The sequence below is a fragment of the Sminthopsis crassicaudata genome, chromosome 3 (genome assembly GCF_048593235.1).
Source record: "Sminthopsis crassicaudata isolate SCR6 chromosome 3, ASM4859323v1, whole genome shotgun sequence".
Lineage (NCBI taxonomy): Eukaryota > Metazoa > Chordata > Mammalia > Dasyuromorphia > Dasyuridae > Sminthopsis > Sminthopsis crassicaudata.
The window spans coordinates 274,051,440-274,068,883 of NC_133619.1; the positions used below are offsets into that span (position 1 = coordinate 274,051,440).

The 17,444-nt window shown below is 32.9% G+C and overlaps 1 protein-coding gene and 1 long non-coding RNA gene across 3 annotated transcripts in view; one reads left to right on the top strand and one right to left on the bottom strand.

The window, feature by feature from the left end:
* CASK (calcium/calmodulin dependent serine protein kinase) overlaps window positions 1–17,444 on the top strand; it is a 367,163-nt gene that overhangs the window by 315,146 nt on the left and 34,573 nt on the right. Inside the window, 6 exon segments of the mRNA XM_074300811.1 lie at window positions 4,689–4,767; window positions 9,411–9,496; window positions 10,818–10,886; window positions 13,314–13,382; window positions 14,789–14,824; window positions 17,112–17,308. Coding sequence (XP_074156912.1) covers window positions 4,689–4,767; window positions 9,411–9,496; window positions 10,818–10,886; window positions 13,314–13,382; window positions 14,789–14,824; window positions 17,112–17,308 — 536 coding nt within the window.
* Window positions 1–17,444, bottom strand: part of LOC141561339 (uncharacterized) — a 95,318-nt gene that overhangs the window by 4,903 nt on the left and 72,971 nt on the right. The window lies entirely within an intron of this gene.

Here is a 17,444-nt window from a genome sequence, read left to right on the forward strand (position 1 = left end):
TTGTGATAGGAAATGCCTTTTATTTGCTAGACTCTTTGCTGTCTCCTAAGTATACTAGAAGAGTTACTTATTCCTATTTCTAAACAGTCCCTTTGCCATTGTAACTTCTGCCTTTGTAATTAACTTCATTCTATTTGTTATCCAATCCAGCTCCTTTTCATAGTCATCTACCAATCTCCATTCTTTTTTGAAGAAATGTGTAATTGACATAACTCTTCCTCTCCACTCTACCTCCTGTCCTCATATTTAGGAACTTAATGTACATGTTGATTTTCTTTCAACATCATGCTTGGATCAAAAACCAGATTGCAAGGAAATGAGAAGAGAGAAAAATGTATGATAATAATTTGAGACAATGGTCAGCTCAAGTGAGGGATTTTAAACATGGGAGATACTTGTTGATGTTTGTAGGTGGTTGGGACGGAGCTGGTGGTGTATCAGCCTCCCATAACCACACAGAAATAGTCATGCCTTTGATCACTTATTCTACCTGCAAGATCCAGAATTCTGAAATTCTTCACTCTTGTATCCTTCGATCTTTATTTCTGCTTCAGCCTTCTGTTCTTCATCTTTATGTGCATCCCTTTTCCCCAGTTGGTCATGCTTACTCTGGTCTTCTTTCACAGTCTTCAGTGTCAACTGTTGTTTTATCACTCACTTTGAAGTCTTCCCCCCCTTTGTCCTTGTCATTATTTGCCTCCTTTGTTACTATTTACATGCTATTGAACACTCCAACAAAAATTAAAATCCACAAAATGGTACATCATCCCCTGTTCTCTTCACCTTTGTTTCAGTCTGTGATGAAGAGGTGAGGTGGGACTTCTAGCCAAAGCTAGACAGATCATTTGTGTTCATAATCCAGTTTCCTTTTGCCTTCTTTAGGAGTTTATTCCCTCAAAATTTTTCTCTTTACCTTATCTTCAATCTCCCTTTATCACAAGCTCCTTCCCAGCCACCTACAAACTCCAGTCTCTTCCATCCTTAAAATCCCTTACTTGAACTTACCATTGCCTCAGATTATTATCATTTCTCCCTCCTCATTTCCTTGCAATCTGGTTTTTGATCCAAACACTTGAATGAGACTTCTCTCTACAGTGTCATCAGTGATCTCTTAACAGCTAAATCCAATACTTTTTTTCCAGTCTCATTCTATTTTATCTTTGCAATTATTTCGCATTGTTGGCTATCCCTGTCACAATACCTTCCAAGATACTGATGTCTCTTGATTCTCCTCCTACTGTTCTGAACTTTTTCAGCCTTCTTTGCCTAGGTCATTATTCTACTAAGTGTAATACATTCTAAGATTTCTTTTTTCTTCTATATTCTCAGTGATCTTGTTAGCTCTCCTAAGATCAATTATCTCTTTTCAGATGTCTCCTAGAACTATATCTTTAGCCTTAATTTCTCTCCAAAACCTTAATCCCACAGTACTGATTGCCTACTGAATATCTTTACCTGGATGTTCCATTAATATCACATTGTATGGCCCATAAGCATCTTAAATTTAACATGTCCAAAACAAAATTCATCTTTCCTCCTAAACTTCTTTTCAAGATTTTCTTATTTCTGTCAAGGGTATCACTGTCCTTCTAATCAGCAACATTAACAATTTCAGGTTATCCTTGACCCTTTACTCACCTCACATGTCTAAGCAAATGGCAATCCTTGTCACTCCTCAAATGCATCTTTTCTCTTTAGTTACACATCTACCATCGTAGTTCAGGTCCTTTAACCATCTTTCACCTGGACTATCAGAGTCAATAGCCTTTTAATTGGTCTGCCTGCCTTTAGTAACTCCTCTCTCCATCTTACTTTCCACATTGATGTCAGATTAGCATTTCCAAAACACAGCTGTATCACTTCACTATTCAAGCCTTCTAATGCCATAGATTCAGGTTTGAAAGGAATCTTAAAGTTCATCTAATCTTGCACTCTCATTTTATAGTTGAGGAAACGGATTCTCAGATAAGCAACCTGATTAAGGCAGAGTGGTTGCAAACACAGCTTTTCTGCATGCAAGGCTACCCCTCTTCAGTGAAGCCCCAAGGCCTCTAGGTTATAGTTCAAAACCTTTTGGTTTTCACAGAGAGAAAGTTCTGCATACCTTTTTAATCTTCCACTTCACACGCTCTTCATTCTAATAAGTGGCTTGCTAGTCATTTACTATACAAGATGTTCCACATCTTGTATTCATGCCTTTGAATAAGGAACCCCCTGTGCTTGGAATGTATGACACTTTTTTCCCTCCCACCTTATAGAATCCTTCCATTCCTACAGGGACTGCTCAAGTGCTACATTCTTCAGGAAGTCTTAGGATGCTCTGTATATGCTCTGTAATTTATTTGTATTTGAATGGTACGTCTCAATAGAATATAAGCCTTTTGAACACAAGGGGTATTTAGGCTTTTTCCTTGTTAATTCTAACTCCTAGCAAATAAATAATAAGCACTTAACAAATGTCTAATTTAATTTAGAAAGTTTATATATTATTATTGTTATGGGTTATCTGCTACTCTCTAAGGATAACAATACACACAGTTGATTAAATCATAGTTTTGGCACTGTAGAAGTTAGAAATATATCTGAGTTATGAGTCTGAAAAGAGTTAATTGATCCAAGTATAACTTTTCCAAGAGTTTTTAATAACATATAAACTATAAAAGATGCATACAGTACTTTTTAATTCTGTGTTAATATAATAATATAATTTAATCATTAATCACTCTTACCTTTTTTAATGTTTGGGATTTTTCCTTTATTTCCTGTTTCTTTTTAAAATATAAATTCAGTTTTAATGAGAAAAGCAGAAAAAAAGAATTTGCTTCATTTAAACCATAGCCATAGAACTATCAAACCATAGAACTCTTTCATATTATTTCAGCATTTTCCAAGCTGACCCTCATAGGGATGACATTTCTTTGCTGTGAGTTTTTCCATCTTGGATAAAATTAACAAACCCTGAATTGATTTTCTGCATTTTTCATAGCCAACCTAAGCCACATCCTTTATCAGTTTGCCCATTGGGTTCTTAAATCCAGTGTTTTGCAGAAAGTTCTAAATAGGGAATACAAAGATTACCGACTTCTACCATAAGCCAGATTTGTGAAATAGCTTCATGTTCCTTTTGGCCACAATGTATTCAAGATTCATTGGTAGTAGCAGCTAATGTTTCTTCATGGAAGTATTAGATACCACTTATTATATCAAGTTTAAATCCCATCTTGATACTGCTGTTCCTATTAGTAGTAAGAATGCCTCTAACTTTTCTTTTTTAGCAGTTCTTGAGACAGTTATTCTGAATCATTGTAGGAACTATTTCCTTGATCTCTGGGTTTAGTTTTAAATCTGAATGTAAAAGAAAAATCTGCTTCCCACTTCTTCCATTCTTCCCTCTCACCCTGAGTAGGGGAGTTTGGCCATATTTTCAACTGAGGCATAAACTGCTGAAAGACCAGGGAAACTGGTGAAGGAATGTGGTAAAGGTAAAATTAATTATCCTTATTTAAGTGGATGAATTTTTATTTTGCTACTCTTGGTTTAAGATCTGGAAACTTCTGTTTTAAAGTATAATTCAAGTTTTCAGTGACATAAAGCTATATGTTTTGCTCTTACTGACCATTAAGAATACTCTTCTCTTTATGGATTATCACAATTAAACTCAAATGTCACATCTTAATAGTTCTTGTAGTGTTTCACAGTGGAAAGAACAGTGACTTTGGAGTAAGATAAGCTGAGTTAGAGTCCTGACCCTATCACTTTACTGTGTGATCTTAGAAAAGTCAGTGTCTTTGGACCTCAGTTTTCTCATCCGTAACAGGAAGAGTGCTGGACCTAAAAACTAAGGCCTGTTCCAGCTTGAAATTTATGATCTTCTGATCATAGCTAAGGAAAACTACAGAAAATTGAAAGTCCTATACTATGAAGTTATACTTTTTACTCCATCTGGCATCACTCTATTTTGTTGACTTTCACAAAACCTATTTTCTCTTTCTTGTGTCCTAGAAAGAATATTGCATTTTGAGTCAGAAAAGCTAGTTTGAATACCAGCACTCTCACTTGTTTTGTGACATTAATCAAGTGACTTGATTAATTTTTCTCTAAAGACTTGACTGTAAAGACTAAAGACAACTTATCTAGATTAAAATTTCTTTAACTTCAGTTTCCTCATCTACAAAATAGATAAGTCCATGCATTGAATTTTATATATATGGGACCATAGAGCATCTTGCATATAGTTCAGTAAATGCTTTTTGATTAGAATTGCATCATAGAAATATAGTTTTATTGCCAAAAGGCACTTCAGAGGTCATCATAAAAGTGCCCTATTTTATTTACTATTAGACTGAAAGTCTCAGAGGGTTGTTGGCACGAAACACCTTATAGACTTTAAGGCATTACATAAAAGTGATATTGTATTATCATTATTATTACTATCAAATAATATTTTCTGGTAGGGAGATATTTTTAGGATTATTTTTATATGTTATGATTTTTAAGACTAATTCTTAAACCATTTTACTAGCACTTGATATTTAATTAATATATTAATATAGATTCATATATAGTAGTTAATCGAATTTTCTAGTAACAATTTTGTAAATGTGTCTTTTCTATAAGGAATAAGTCATCTTCAAAAGGTAAGACTTTAATTCAAATAGTTATTCTATCTGTATTTTATTTTCCAACAGGGAATCACTTTGAAAATGAATGAGTTAAACCATTGCATTGTAGCAAGAATTATGCATGGGGGAATGATTCATAGACAAGGTAATCTTGATATATAAGTATTGATTTAATTTATAACTATGCATACTATATGAAAGATGTGTTTTTTAAAGATTAGATCAAATTATCTGCTTTCAGAATGGTTTTGTTTCTTTTGTAAATTTTTGTCCTAATTAATGTTTTAACTTTAATTTTAAAAATAATAAGTTTTTTCTAATTATAATCTGTCTTGATTTTTGCTTCAACATTCCACTTATGTCATAGTTAATTGAAGATCCAATGTATCAAATAATAAATGCCTTATTGTATCAACTCTTTATTATCTGACATTTCTGTGCTATGAGTTATAGGCAGCCTTTGAGAATCCATTGTCCACTCCATGCCACAGTGATTGGCTGGAGTTGGATCTTGTAAGTAACAATACAATAATTTAAAAGTGGCAATAATACAAGAGATCTGACACAACACACATTGCTATGTTTGCTTATGCAGAAGTCAGCATATAGTTATGAAGTGCCTAAAATGTGGTAAGAACAGTCATTTTAACTTTAAGCACCTGCTCCATACAGGGCATTTTGGTAGGCTTTGTGAGAAATACAAAGATTAATAAGACACAGTACCTGCTGTGGGAGGTGAGGGGAATGGTGGGCAATGTAAAATTAGATGACCTCAAGGTCTCTTCTAGATCTTAAGTCTATGATCTTATGAGCCTTCATATATCTCTAAATATGGAGGTGGGGAGTGGGGATAGGGGAATCAAACATATACAAAAATAACAATATGAAATAATTCATGATGAAGCTTTTAAGGAGATAAGGAAACAATTAGAGGGTAGTTTGCCATTTCCTCTTCCAGCTCATTTTTACAGATGAAAAACTGAGGCAAATAGGGTTAAGTAACATGCCAAGGGTCACACAACTAACAAGTATCTGAAGTCCGATTTGAACTCAGGAAGATGTGTCTTCGACTCCAGACCCAGCACTCTATTCACTGCACCGACTATCTGCCTTCATAGAAAAAAGTACAAAGAACCAAATTTTTCCTTCTGCCTATTTCTACCCATACAGGGAAAGAGGATATGGAACCATTTAATTTTCCTGTAAGGTTTTAGAGAGAAGGAAATATATCGTCTTTACTTTAGCTCTATGAAAATTTCCAGTCATACTTTACATGTAGAAGAGACCGATTGTGTCCCCTTTTTTCTAAGATACCTTTATAAAAATCTCCCTTTTAAATATGTGATATTGTATATGCCAGTTGTTTTAAATAAATAAATCAGTAAATAGTGGGCATTCTTTTATCCAATTCATCATTTTATGATAGGCTTATAAAAAAAATCCATTTCTCTCCATTCTTACTAGAACTTATTATTCTAGTATTAGTATTTAATAGCAACCATGAAGTGGTTTACTTATATTCAGCTTGTTACAGAGATTTTGAGGACAAATCTCTGGAAATTTTGAAATTCTATTTTTTCAGGTTAGTAGAGACTCCTTTTTGAAAATCTGGATATGAGTTAAGTTAAAATAAAGCAGTTATAAGATTCTGAATCTGACATAAAACTTTTCAACTCAAAGTACAAGATCATTCTTTCCAATGCCTTTCTTTTAGTCCCTTTCTACATTCATTCTGGCTGCTAATTTCTCTTTTATATTATGTAGGAAACTGAGTGAACTAGTTGACTAAATTTTTGTTAGTGTTTTTTAAGGGATATAACATTAATATTTCTGCCCTATGTTCCCTGAAGGGAAGGCATGTAAGAAGTGAAAATAAATGTTTTTCATAGAATGATTCTTCCTCAGAAGCGACATTCATTGCAGTATATTAGTTTTTGCTGTAGACTCATATCAATCAGTACTCTAGTGATCTAACACTTTTTTTTAAGACCAGAAGTGTTGATTGAACACTCAACAAGCATTTATTTAGTATCTCCAGTGGTCCATGCATTTAGTTAGATGTAAAATAGTCCCTGTCCTCAGAAAATGTAGATTCTAGAAGGATAAAAATATTTCTGTGTATACAGGGATTTGCCTTTGCAATAAACACCACCTCTTCTTGTGAGGCACAGAGATAAAGAAGGAGAATATTAGATAAAGAAGAAAAAAAGAGGGAGATCTTAGTGACTGATCTCAATGTGAAGCAGAGTTCTTAGCTAGGATAGAGAATAGAAGGGAGGGAATCTTGAGAGGTTTGGACAGATGAAAAAGTTTGGAAATGATGCTGGGGTGAGTAGGATAGTGTTGATTAGGAAAGCATAAGAATAAGATTATATAACAAATTTATAGTGGATCTAGTTGGTCCAGTTTCATAATATTTCTTTAGCTTTGTTCAGCAGCACATGAATTGTAGCCAAGACAGCAGATGGTAGGAGTAATCCAAGCTTAAGGCAAGATCAGTAATAGGATATGGGAGCAAAAGAGTCTAAAGAAAAGGACAATGTATGGTTTAATTGGTTCACCAAGGAATCAAGATAAAGAAAAGAAAAGAATATAGCCAATGCTCTCCAGTACTAATGGTTATGGAATAGATAAAGGATTGGAGATTGCTGAGTATGAAGAAATATGTGTAACATTGAAAAGTAGAATGACAAGAGAGTGTAGTTAAATAAAGGAATTCCAGAGGTCATGAATATGGAAGTGGAACACTTTGTAAATAAAAGCTAGCTCCAGAGTATGACTATCCTCTGTAGTTGAGGTGAACTGAAAGAGTAGATCGTGGGAAACGAATGTGTTGAGGAGATTAGGGTGTTTAAGGGAATGTCAGTATGAATGTTGGAAGTCCCCTTGTATGAAGATAGGAGTTGGGGAAAAGAGAATTGCTGTAAGCCAGACATTGAATTCATTGAGAAAGGAAGGAAAATATATAGGAGTTTGGTAGACAGTAGCTACCAGAATTTTGTTTGAATGGTAAATATTAATTGAGTTTTTTCAAAGGAAGAAAGGTTATCAAGTGATGGCAATAGATGAAGATCCTGAAAGTGATAATAGGGAGAGTAAGGAGTGGAATGAGTTGAGAAGGTTAGAAATTAGGGAGTTATCAAAAAGTGATAGAGAATCGGGTTTGAATCATGGCAACCAGGAGTGGCATAGGTAGTGAATAGGTGAGAATATGTTAGTCAGTGAAAGACATGGGAGCCCAGAAAAGGTGCTACATTTTGATATAATAATATCTGTTCAGGAAATAATCCCAAGCAAACACAAGATCTCAACAAAGAATAAATTCTGAGTTGGTCAAACATTTTCCATGAAAACTTTAAAAATAATAATAATTAATAATTTATCGCTGAGTCTTTGTAGATGAAGGTGAAGGAACCCCAGAGCAGCATCAGAGCCTGGAGCAGAGAACCTTACAGAACTTAGAGGATGATAGAAGTTTTGCTGTATAGAGTAGAGGAGAAGAACCTTACAGTGAAGCCTTTTTTTTTTCCCTGCAGTTTGAGGTTAGACTGTGAGTTCCTTAAGAACTGGGACAGTCTTCTGCTTTTCTTTGCATAACCAGTGCCTAGTACAGTAGAACACATAGTTGATGTCTTTGAGAAAGGAGGGATCTGGACATAGTGACAATGGAAGTCTCTAGGTGATAGCAACAAGAATGTGAACAGTGTGATATAGAGAGATGAACACAGTACACAGTGACACTCAAAAGAAGTTGATGCATGATAGTAATAGAATGAAAATTTTGAAGTGACAGTTGGGAGCAAAGATTTATCTTACAGCTTATAATGGTGGTATAGTGTTAATGGGGAATATTAACAAATAAGAAGTAACCAGTTCTGAAAACAGTGGCAAGAGATAAGGCAAGAAAGCAAGATTTCCATGAGCACAGGAAAATGAGAAAGGCATAATAAAAAAATAGGACAATTTATTAATGATAGAATAAGTTGTTCCAGGAAAATAGGAGTTTGGGGTAAGGGAGGGTATTGCTGATAGAAATGAGATCATAAGGGAAAGGGTAGCATAGAAGATGTTTTTTGAGCTCCATGGATTAATTACCAAATTAAGCATTTACTATGTACAGAATACTGAACCAAGTGCTAGAGATACAAATGGAATAGTAAGCCAGTCTCATTTTCTAACAGTGGACACAACACACATATGAAGGTTTCACCTCTAAATCAGATGAAAAGATCCATCTTAGGATATGAGGCAAAGTAGACAGGTAATGCCTCTTTAATGTCAATATCATATAACCAGATTATTTGATTAAATAGGATACTTAATGCTAAATGACAAAATTAATTAACTTTCAAAAACCTATAAATAGATATTTCTTGCCTAAGTTGAGTATTTTCTACACTAAATTTTTTTAATTGAATGTTTTATTTTATTGGCATAGATAACTCCCATTGAGAAAACTCCCTCTATCAATGCAAATCAACACACTCTGCAACCTATAGTTTTAAAGTTAGTTGTCTGAGAAAACACAAGTTAACTAGTGATTGGCCCAAAGTCACACAGGAAATATGTCAGATGGCCAAATCTAACTTGTGTCTCCTTGACTCCAGTACTGACTAGTTGCTATTTTTACCCTCTCTCTCATATCCAAATTTGAGTCTCTTTCTAAAATACTTTTCTTTGATATTTTAATGTTTTTGTTTCCTTGATTTGATTTAAATCAATTTTTATTCTAAAAGCATGCCATTTTGTCTTTATCAAAATAATTATTTATTTTTTTTAATTCCTTAGGTACACTTCATGTAGGTGATGAAATCCGAGAAATAAATGGTATCAGTGTAGCAAACCAAACTGTGGAACAGCTGCAAAAAATGCTTGTAAGTAAATATTTTATCTTTCTAAGATTGGGGACAGGGAGGTGGAGAGATTATTTTCAAATTTTACAAAACCAGGTGTTTTCTTTTTACCTACAAAAGTGTGTCTAGTAGCTTTATTAATGTGAAAAAAATCAACAGATATTTGATGTTTCTTTTTTTATTTACAAAGCATATGCATGGGTAATTTTTCCAACATTGACCCTTGCAAAACATTTTGTTCCAAATTTTCCTTTCCTTCCTTCCATCCCTTTCCCTGAGCTGGCAGGTAGTCTAGTACATGTTAAATATGTTTAAATATATGTTAAGTCCAATATATGTATACAGTTATCTTACTGCACATGAAAAATCAGATCAAGAAGGAAGAAGAAAAACTGAGAAAGAAAACAAAATGCAAGCAAATAATAACAGAGAAAGTGAGAATGCTACGTTGTGAATCACACTTAGTTCCCTTTCTGGATATAGATGGCTCTCTTCATCACTGAACAAGTGAAACTAGTTTGAATCCACTCATTGTTGAAGAGAGCCACGTCCATCAGAGGATAAATGGTTCTTTCTCTAAGAAAATGTAGAAAAACATATTCTTGCTGAACATTTTTGTCTTCAATAATTCTTCTGCATCTTTGTTTCACCAGATATATAAAGATCATTTTGCCAGTATATTGTACTTGTAAATTTACTATACTCCATTCTCCTGCCATGAACATTGTAGAACATCTCTTTTATGATCATCTAGATTTATAATTGTGGCTTGCTTGCTGAGTTACACAGAGACCAGTTCAGTAGAAGACCTTTTCACCTCATATCTGAACTATTATAGTAGCTTTTTAGTTGGCTCTGCCTTAAGTCTCCACATTGTAGACCATTCATCCAGCTGCCAAAGTGATCTTCCTGAAACACAAGTCCAACCATGTCATTTCCTAGTCAACAAAATCCAATAGCTCCCTATTTTTGCCTGGATCAATCCTCTAGTTAGCATTTAAAGCCCTTTATAGCTCTGCCCCTTTCCAGTCTTATTATACTTTATTCCTTCATTTAATTCGTTATTTTAGGAATGTCAGGAATAAGCAAAAAGTGAGATAAAAGTATTATACAATGTATATGCTGTTGCACATTAAATGTGCATAAAATCTTAGTGTTTATGTTCATAGAATATAATGTAAACTAGAGTTTTTCACTACTTCATTTTTTTTTATAGAATGCAATTATAATATGTGCTGAGGAGGTCTTCAATGACTACCTCACAAATGTTAAATAGTTTCTTAGGATGGTTGTTTTCCTACAACATTTATTTATAAAGAAAAAAACACCCTTTATTTTCCAGAGGGAAATGCGGGGGAGTATTACCTTCAAGATTGTGCCAAGTTATCGCACTCAGTCTTCATCCTGTGAGGTAATGAACCTAATGAACCATTTCCATTTCTTCTCAGTCCTGTAACTAACTGCCTGCAATGGCTGAATGTTATTGCTTTCTGGAAAATTGTTTCTGCCTGTGCTGTTAGATCATGCACACCAATTTTACAACAAAGATAACGGAACAGAGAAGTGGGTCCCACCCGACTACTCAGTGTAAGCTCCATATGAATTTCATCAGCACCTTGACTAATGCTTTGCAACTCAAAATCTAAACTGAAGGGAGAGACTTCTTTTGTAATGATTTAGCGCTTAAGGAAGAGAAGATAGGTTCTTAGAGAAAGAAATAAGATCATTGCAGTAATGTTTCCAGGAAGAATTTTTCACTTCCTTGTTAACTAATCTCATAAATATTTCTTCTTTCCAAGAATATGACAAGTGATTTCATAATGTACAAGTTGACTTGAGATTTTTTTTGTTTCAGGAAATTTACTCAAATAATTGTGATGATTAATTCTGATTGAATAATTTGCATATATAATACTAAATTGATGACTTAAAACTACTAAAAGAAAATAGATATATGCAGACCTTTTATGGATTTGTTAAAAGTTATTTTTATAATGCTTATTAAAAATTAAGTTTGCTATAGTAGTTCTCTTATATGATATTGAGTTTTAGTCTAATTATTGGATAAAATGAAAAACTTGCCTTTTAGACAGATTAAGAAAGATAGACTGATATAAATTATGTAAATGGTACCAGTCTTTCCATAGTACACATTCATTTAAATAATACTCCTTCACAATGGGATTTTTTTAAGTCTGTAAATAAATATATATGTACATTGGTATAAAGTATGCATTCATTAAGTTAATTTCTAAATGGTCAACTTATTAGAGGTTCTTTTAAAAATTGGGAATTTCAGAGAATAATATGTTATTTCTTTTTTCTATTAAATCCTATAAATTACAAAAGAAAAAAATTCAAAGGATTTAATATTTTACTCCAGGGTATCTAGAAGGAATTGTATATGGAGTGTATCTTTTTCCTGTAGATTTTAGTGAGCCATTAAACACATTGATTAATAGCAAATCTAGTATAGGTTCTGCCGTATTAGATCTTGAGCTCCTCATGGTGGCTGCTCTTGGAATTTCAATTAAGGGTAATCTCAAAAGATTAAAAACAGATCCAGGATTCTATATATAACTTGGTGTTCAAAATAAAACAGTATGGGTGGGCAGAAAAAGGTGGAAAATATAAGTAACGTTAAATATTCTAGAAAAGCTAATGTATTAATGAAAAGATACTTTTGGTTGGTACCATAACATGATCAAAGTTTAAGGGTTTTATATCCACTGCCACTGGGATGCAACAATAGATATCATAAGTTTAAATTCTGGACCTCTAAGAAAAAAGGCTTCTTACTTAAAGACCCATTACTTTTGGTACACAGCTTCTCTCCCCTGTCACCACCTCCATTCTCACATAAAAACACATACACATACACAATTTTATAGTGTGTATGTCTATCTTGGAATTCTACAGCAGGCTTGGTACTTCTCCCTCCTTTTAAAAAAAATGACAAATTATCTTTGAAATATTCTCAAATATTAAGTATACTAACTTTTCATTGCCAAAAGCATAAAAGAAAGCTGGTAACAAAACCAAATTTACTTAATGAATTTTTCCTCCACTTGCCTTGTTCTCTTCTATTTATTTCATTTGGTTTTCAAAGAAACCAATATCTGTAAAATGAACAGGAAAGAGCCTGAGAATATTTTTGAGTGTGAACTTTGATTATAAGGGTGATCAGAAGGACAAAGTAGTATTGGCATAGGCGAATTTTATTTCTGTGGACTTAACAAGGGGTGAACATTTTAATAGACCTGGAGATATTAATTTACAAATTTTAAAAAGAGTGCTCCCACTTCTCTTTACCCTATTTACTCATAAAATTTAGCGTCATGTTTGAAGGAGATTCTGAGTCAATTTAAATATCATCAATATTTTGCAAGTTTTGAATATTTTCAGGAGTTAGCAATCTTTGACACTGAAGGATCTCAAAATTCAGAAATATTCATGCAAAGTCTCTCTTATTGTATTAGCTTGTCATAGGTAAGATACTTAGCGCAACAGTCATTTAGTGAGGTTGTTTTTCAATTGTGCTTGTTGGGATTTTAATCTTTCACTTTCCTGGGTATCTGTTAAGGAAATCAAATGTTACAGAATATTGAAGAATAAAACAAGTGGGTTAATGAATGAGGTCTTCATATATTTAAAAGATTTGTCATTTTCCTTTTTTGTAATATCAGTCCATGTTTCTATGAAATTATGAAAGTCTGTATGGAAATGCTGTAGATAAAACTTCCCCAAAATGGTTGTCAAGTTGTCGCCGTAACTGTTCATGTAAATATCTGTGCTCCTGTGATAGTGCTGTGTTAATGAACCTTGTATCTTATTTCAGAGAGATTCCCCCTCTACCTCCAGACAGTCCCCAGCTAATGGTCATAGCAGCACCAACAATTCTGTTTCGGTAAGACCTCTAGTTACACACAGCAAAAGTGTGAACGTTTTGTTGGTGCTCACCTGCTCACTGTTCTAGTCATATGTGTTCAGTGGGAATATTGTCCTTCTGCTGATATACAAGGGCCACAACAACTCCAACATGGTTTTCTGGAAAATATTTTTCATCATTTTCTTCTTTAAAAAAAAAAAAAAAAAAAAAAAGACTCTCTAATGAGCTAAATTCAAAAAGCTATAAATGTACCCCAGTTGTAGACATTCCAAAAAATATTTCCAGCCTTCCCCCCAGTATTACTTTTCTGAAACCTAAGCAAAGGCTTTTTTCTTCAGTTTTTTTTTAAACAAATTTTTTAAAGTACATTGCAGAGCAGACATTTGGGATATTCTCATATTTTATGCTTTGAAAGATAATTCACAATGTGTTTTAGTTTCCGCTATCTAAGTTTATGAATTGGTGTGCCCTCTGCTGCTGTGGTACGTGCACAATTTTTGTGAATTATGAGCCTTGCCTGGATATGAAAAGCAAAAGGAGATGGCTTCAGATTGCACTATAAGCCACGCTATCATCACATCTTTAACACAAAGTACTTTATATTCCATGTGAACTTGGGGAACAGCAATATTGTAAATTTTAGTGCTTTTTTAAAATATCATAAAATTTTGAATGATTTTTATTTTTAAACTTTAAGATATAGAGTAATTTTAGGTGGTAACACCTACCTTACATAATATGTTGTTGCTACCACTTTTCTAATTCTGAATACTTAGGACTCCAATAATGCAGTTTAAGTGTCCTCATATATATTAAGAGCTATATAAAAATTTCAAATAATATGTAAAATGACAATTTAGAAATAATCCCAGTTGCATGGTACTCATATTAAAGCATTGTGGAAAAAAAAAAAGAATTATAGAAGATAATGAAAATTTTTTCACCTTTTTTTAAACTTTCAAAATAGACATAGGATTTTCAATAATTTATGACATATCTAATATTTAATATCTTTCAGGTTGTAAAAATAAATATAAGTATTGAATTTTCTTAAAATCTAACAGATTATCATTACTGAGTTGAAAAAAGCAATAATATTTTCTTTTATTTCTTATTTTTTAATTTTTAATCTAAAGGGGGAGGTGGAATTTTAGTTGCAGGTGCTTTTGTGTTGAAGATGCTGAATTTTTCTTAAAAGCACATTTTCTATCTGCTTAAATTTAACTGCTTTCTTCAGCTTGCTGCTAAATGGCCTGGGTTTTAATTTCTTCGTTAAGTAAAAGTGTTTCTGAAAAATACTTCATATTTAAAATATAAATTTGGCTTATGTTTTACCATTTTATAACTAACAGAATACACAAATTGCCTTGTGCTCTTGAAAAGTAAAATGAAAATTTTTCACCTGGGTTGGCTTTATTCTACAGGACTTGCCATCAACTACCCAACCAAAAGGACGACAGGTGAATAGACATCCTCTGTAGAAACTTTTCTAAACTTAGTTGCTAATAGCCAGTCCCTTCTTATTCTTTTCCATCCCATATCTTTTGTACATTAGTCTATAACATTTAAGCTTTAAAAGCTGGTATCATTTCATTTTAACACATTATACATGACTAATTCTTTATGTGTTTTTAATGTACATGTATTGTACATTGTATATTGCACGTTATTGTAATTTCAACCTGACATTTGGTACTTCTGATTAGGAATTCAGCCTTGTGTATTGACTTTTGAGACGGAAATGAAACTAAATTTGTTTGAATCTAATGGCAAACAATGTATAAGGTCAAAAACACTAAGCAGGAAACATTATTAAAGCATTCATTGATTAAATTAATTTAAATGGAAGTTTTAAAAGCCCTTTGGAAATAGGAAATAAAATTAAGGATGCAGATATCCCAGCTTCTGTACTAAGCTAGAGACATCAGGATGACAATTCAAAATTGTCTTCTTTAACAGTTTTTTAGTCATGATAGATACCCAAAATCCTGAAAGTTAAGTCCAGTTCCTGGTGCTTACCTCCAGGAAAACTATTTTCTAATTGCCAAAATTTTAAAAAACACAAGGTTTTAAATACAGACATAGAGTTTGGCTCTTTTAACAGGCTAAATTTCTAAGAAGCAAACTTTTTAAAATTAGGAAATAGATTGGTTTTACAGTGACTTAACCATTAACAGTTTGTTGTCATTACTCAAATTACAACTTTGTTAGATTTTTATTTGAAATTTAGTAATAAGCAATGTAACTTATAAAAAAGCTTATATGAAACAAACTGAAAACTGACATAAGATACTCTGAGACAATTCCCTTAATAAAGTATATTGAAACAATAATTTTAACAGTACTTGAATCCCAAATTTTATTTTTCTAATTAATTCCTTTTCTAATTAGCCTATCACCAAACTTGAAATACTTGCATTTTAATATCCATAGGGAAAAGTTGTCATTGCGTATTTCATCATATGCCAACTGCTTAAATTACAGTGATTAGAGCAGCTAGGTGCCACTGTGAACAGAGCAGTGGATCTAGAATCAGACAGATTTATCTCTTTGAGTTCAAAACCAGCCACCCACATTTATTGGCTGTGTGACCCTTAGCAAGTCATTTATCCCTGTTTGCCTCAGTTTCCTTATCTATGAAATGAGCTGAGGAAAAAAGTGGCAAACTACCCTCCAATAACTTTACCAAGAAAATGAAGGCACAGAAACAAAAATTCCTTATACATTTTTTTGTTTCTAAAATGCTGCTCATGTATTGTCTTTTTGATTTAACAGTTTTCACTAGATAAACCCACTCAGTGCATAATGATTACCTTAAAAGTAATACAATGCAATACTTCCTTTTTACAGATAATGAAATCAAGGCCCAAGGAGGGTGTCCTTGTTGTTATCCAAGATAACACAAGTAATAAGTTAGAATTCAAAATAGTCAGAATTCAAAATTAGGATTAGCACTCTACATCAGTCTGATTTTCTACAGTATCACACTATCCTCCATGGTTTCTCTCTGCATCAGAAACTCAGTTCTTGAGCTATATAGCCTGAGGGATGCTTCAGGATCTGCATTGGCACATCAAAAAGAGATAACTATGAAAACTGTCTATCCACAAAAAAGGCAAAAAAACACAGGGACCCATACCTTGAATTGTATTTATGTTTAACTTTAGCATTTGGAAACACTTCCATTTCTGATGTTGTTTTCGCCTACAGTTTCTGCTACTATGTTAAATAAGTTGAACTTCAGTGTATAAGGGTAAAGTGAGAACTGCTAAAGAATATTATGAACTTCTTTAATATTAGCATCATTAAAAATATATTTAGGCTTTAAAATGACAGGTTTAATGCTAAACATTAAAACTCTTTCAAATCATTTAAAAACACTTCTCCCTATAATTTAAGACTTTCTTAAGGGTAATGAATGCTTAAATCAAATTTTCAATAAAAGAAAACTGTCTTTAATCCTAAATGGTTAAATGTCTATAAAATGCAAAGGCATCATTTAACTGAGAAAATTTATATTTTTGCACGTTTTAGAACCTTTAGATATTAAAGATAATGTAATAGTGGTAATCAGGTCCTGATCATACTAAAATAGCATCACTTAATTTCTAGTTTTAAATGTTTTTTGTTCTTCATTTTCATGTATCATTTTTACTTTCATCTTTTTGGGTTTTTTGTTTATAAATGTTATGTGGTTATTAAAAGAATGTGCTATGGCACCTTTTCTTACAAAATCCTATTTTGTAGATCTATGTAAGAGCACAATTTGAATATGATCCAGCGAAGGATGACCTCATCCCATGCAAGGAAGCTGGTATTCGATTTAGAGTTGGTGATATTATCCAGATTATTAGTAAGGATGACCACAATTGGTGGCAAGGTAAACTGGAAAACTCCAAAAATGGTACCGCAGGTCTCATTCCTTCTCCTGAACTTCAAGAATGGTATGCTTTTGTTTTCTATTCAAAGAAAACTATGTTTCACTTTTGATTTATTGTATTAGCCTATTTGGTTATATGTACTTTTACCCCAATGGCCAAAAAAAATCTAGGTTAGAAATTTAGAAGGAATCCAGATCTG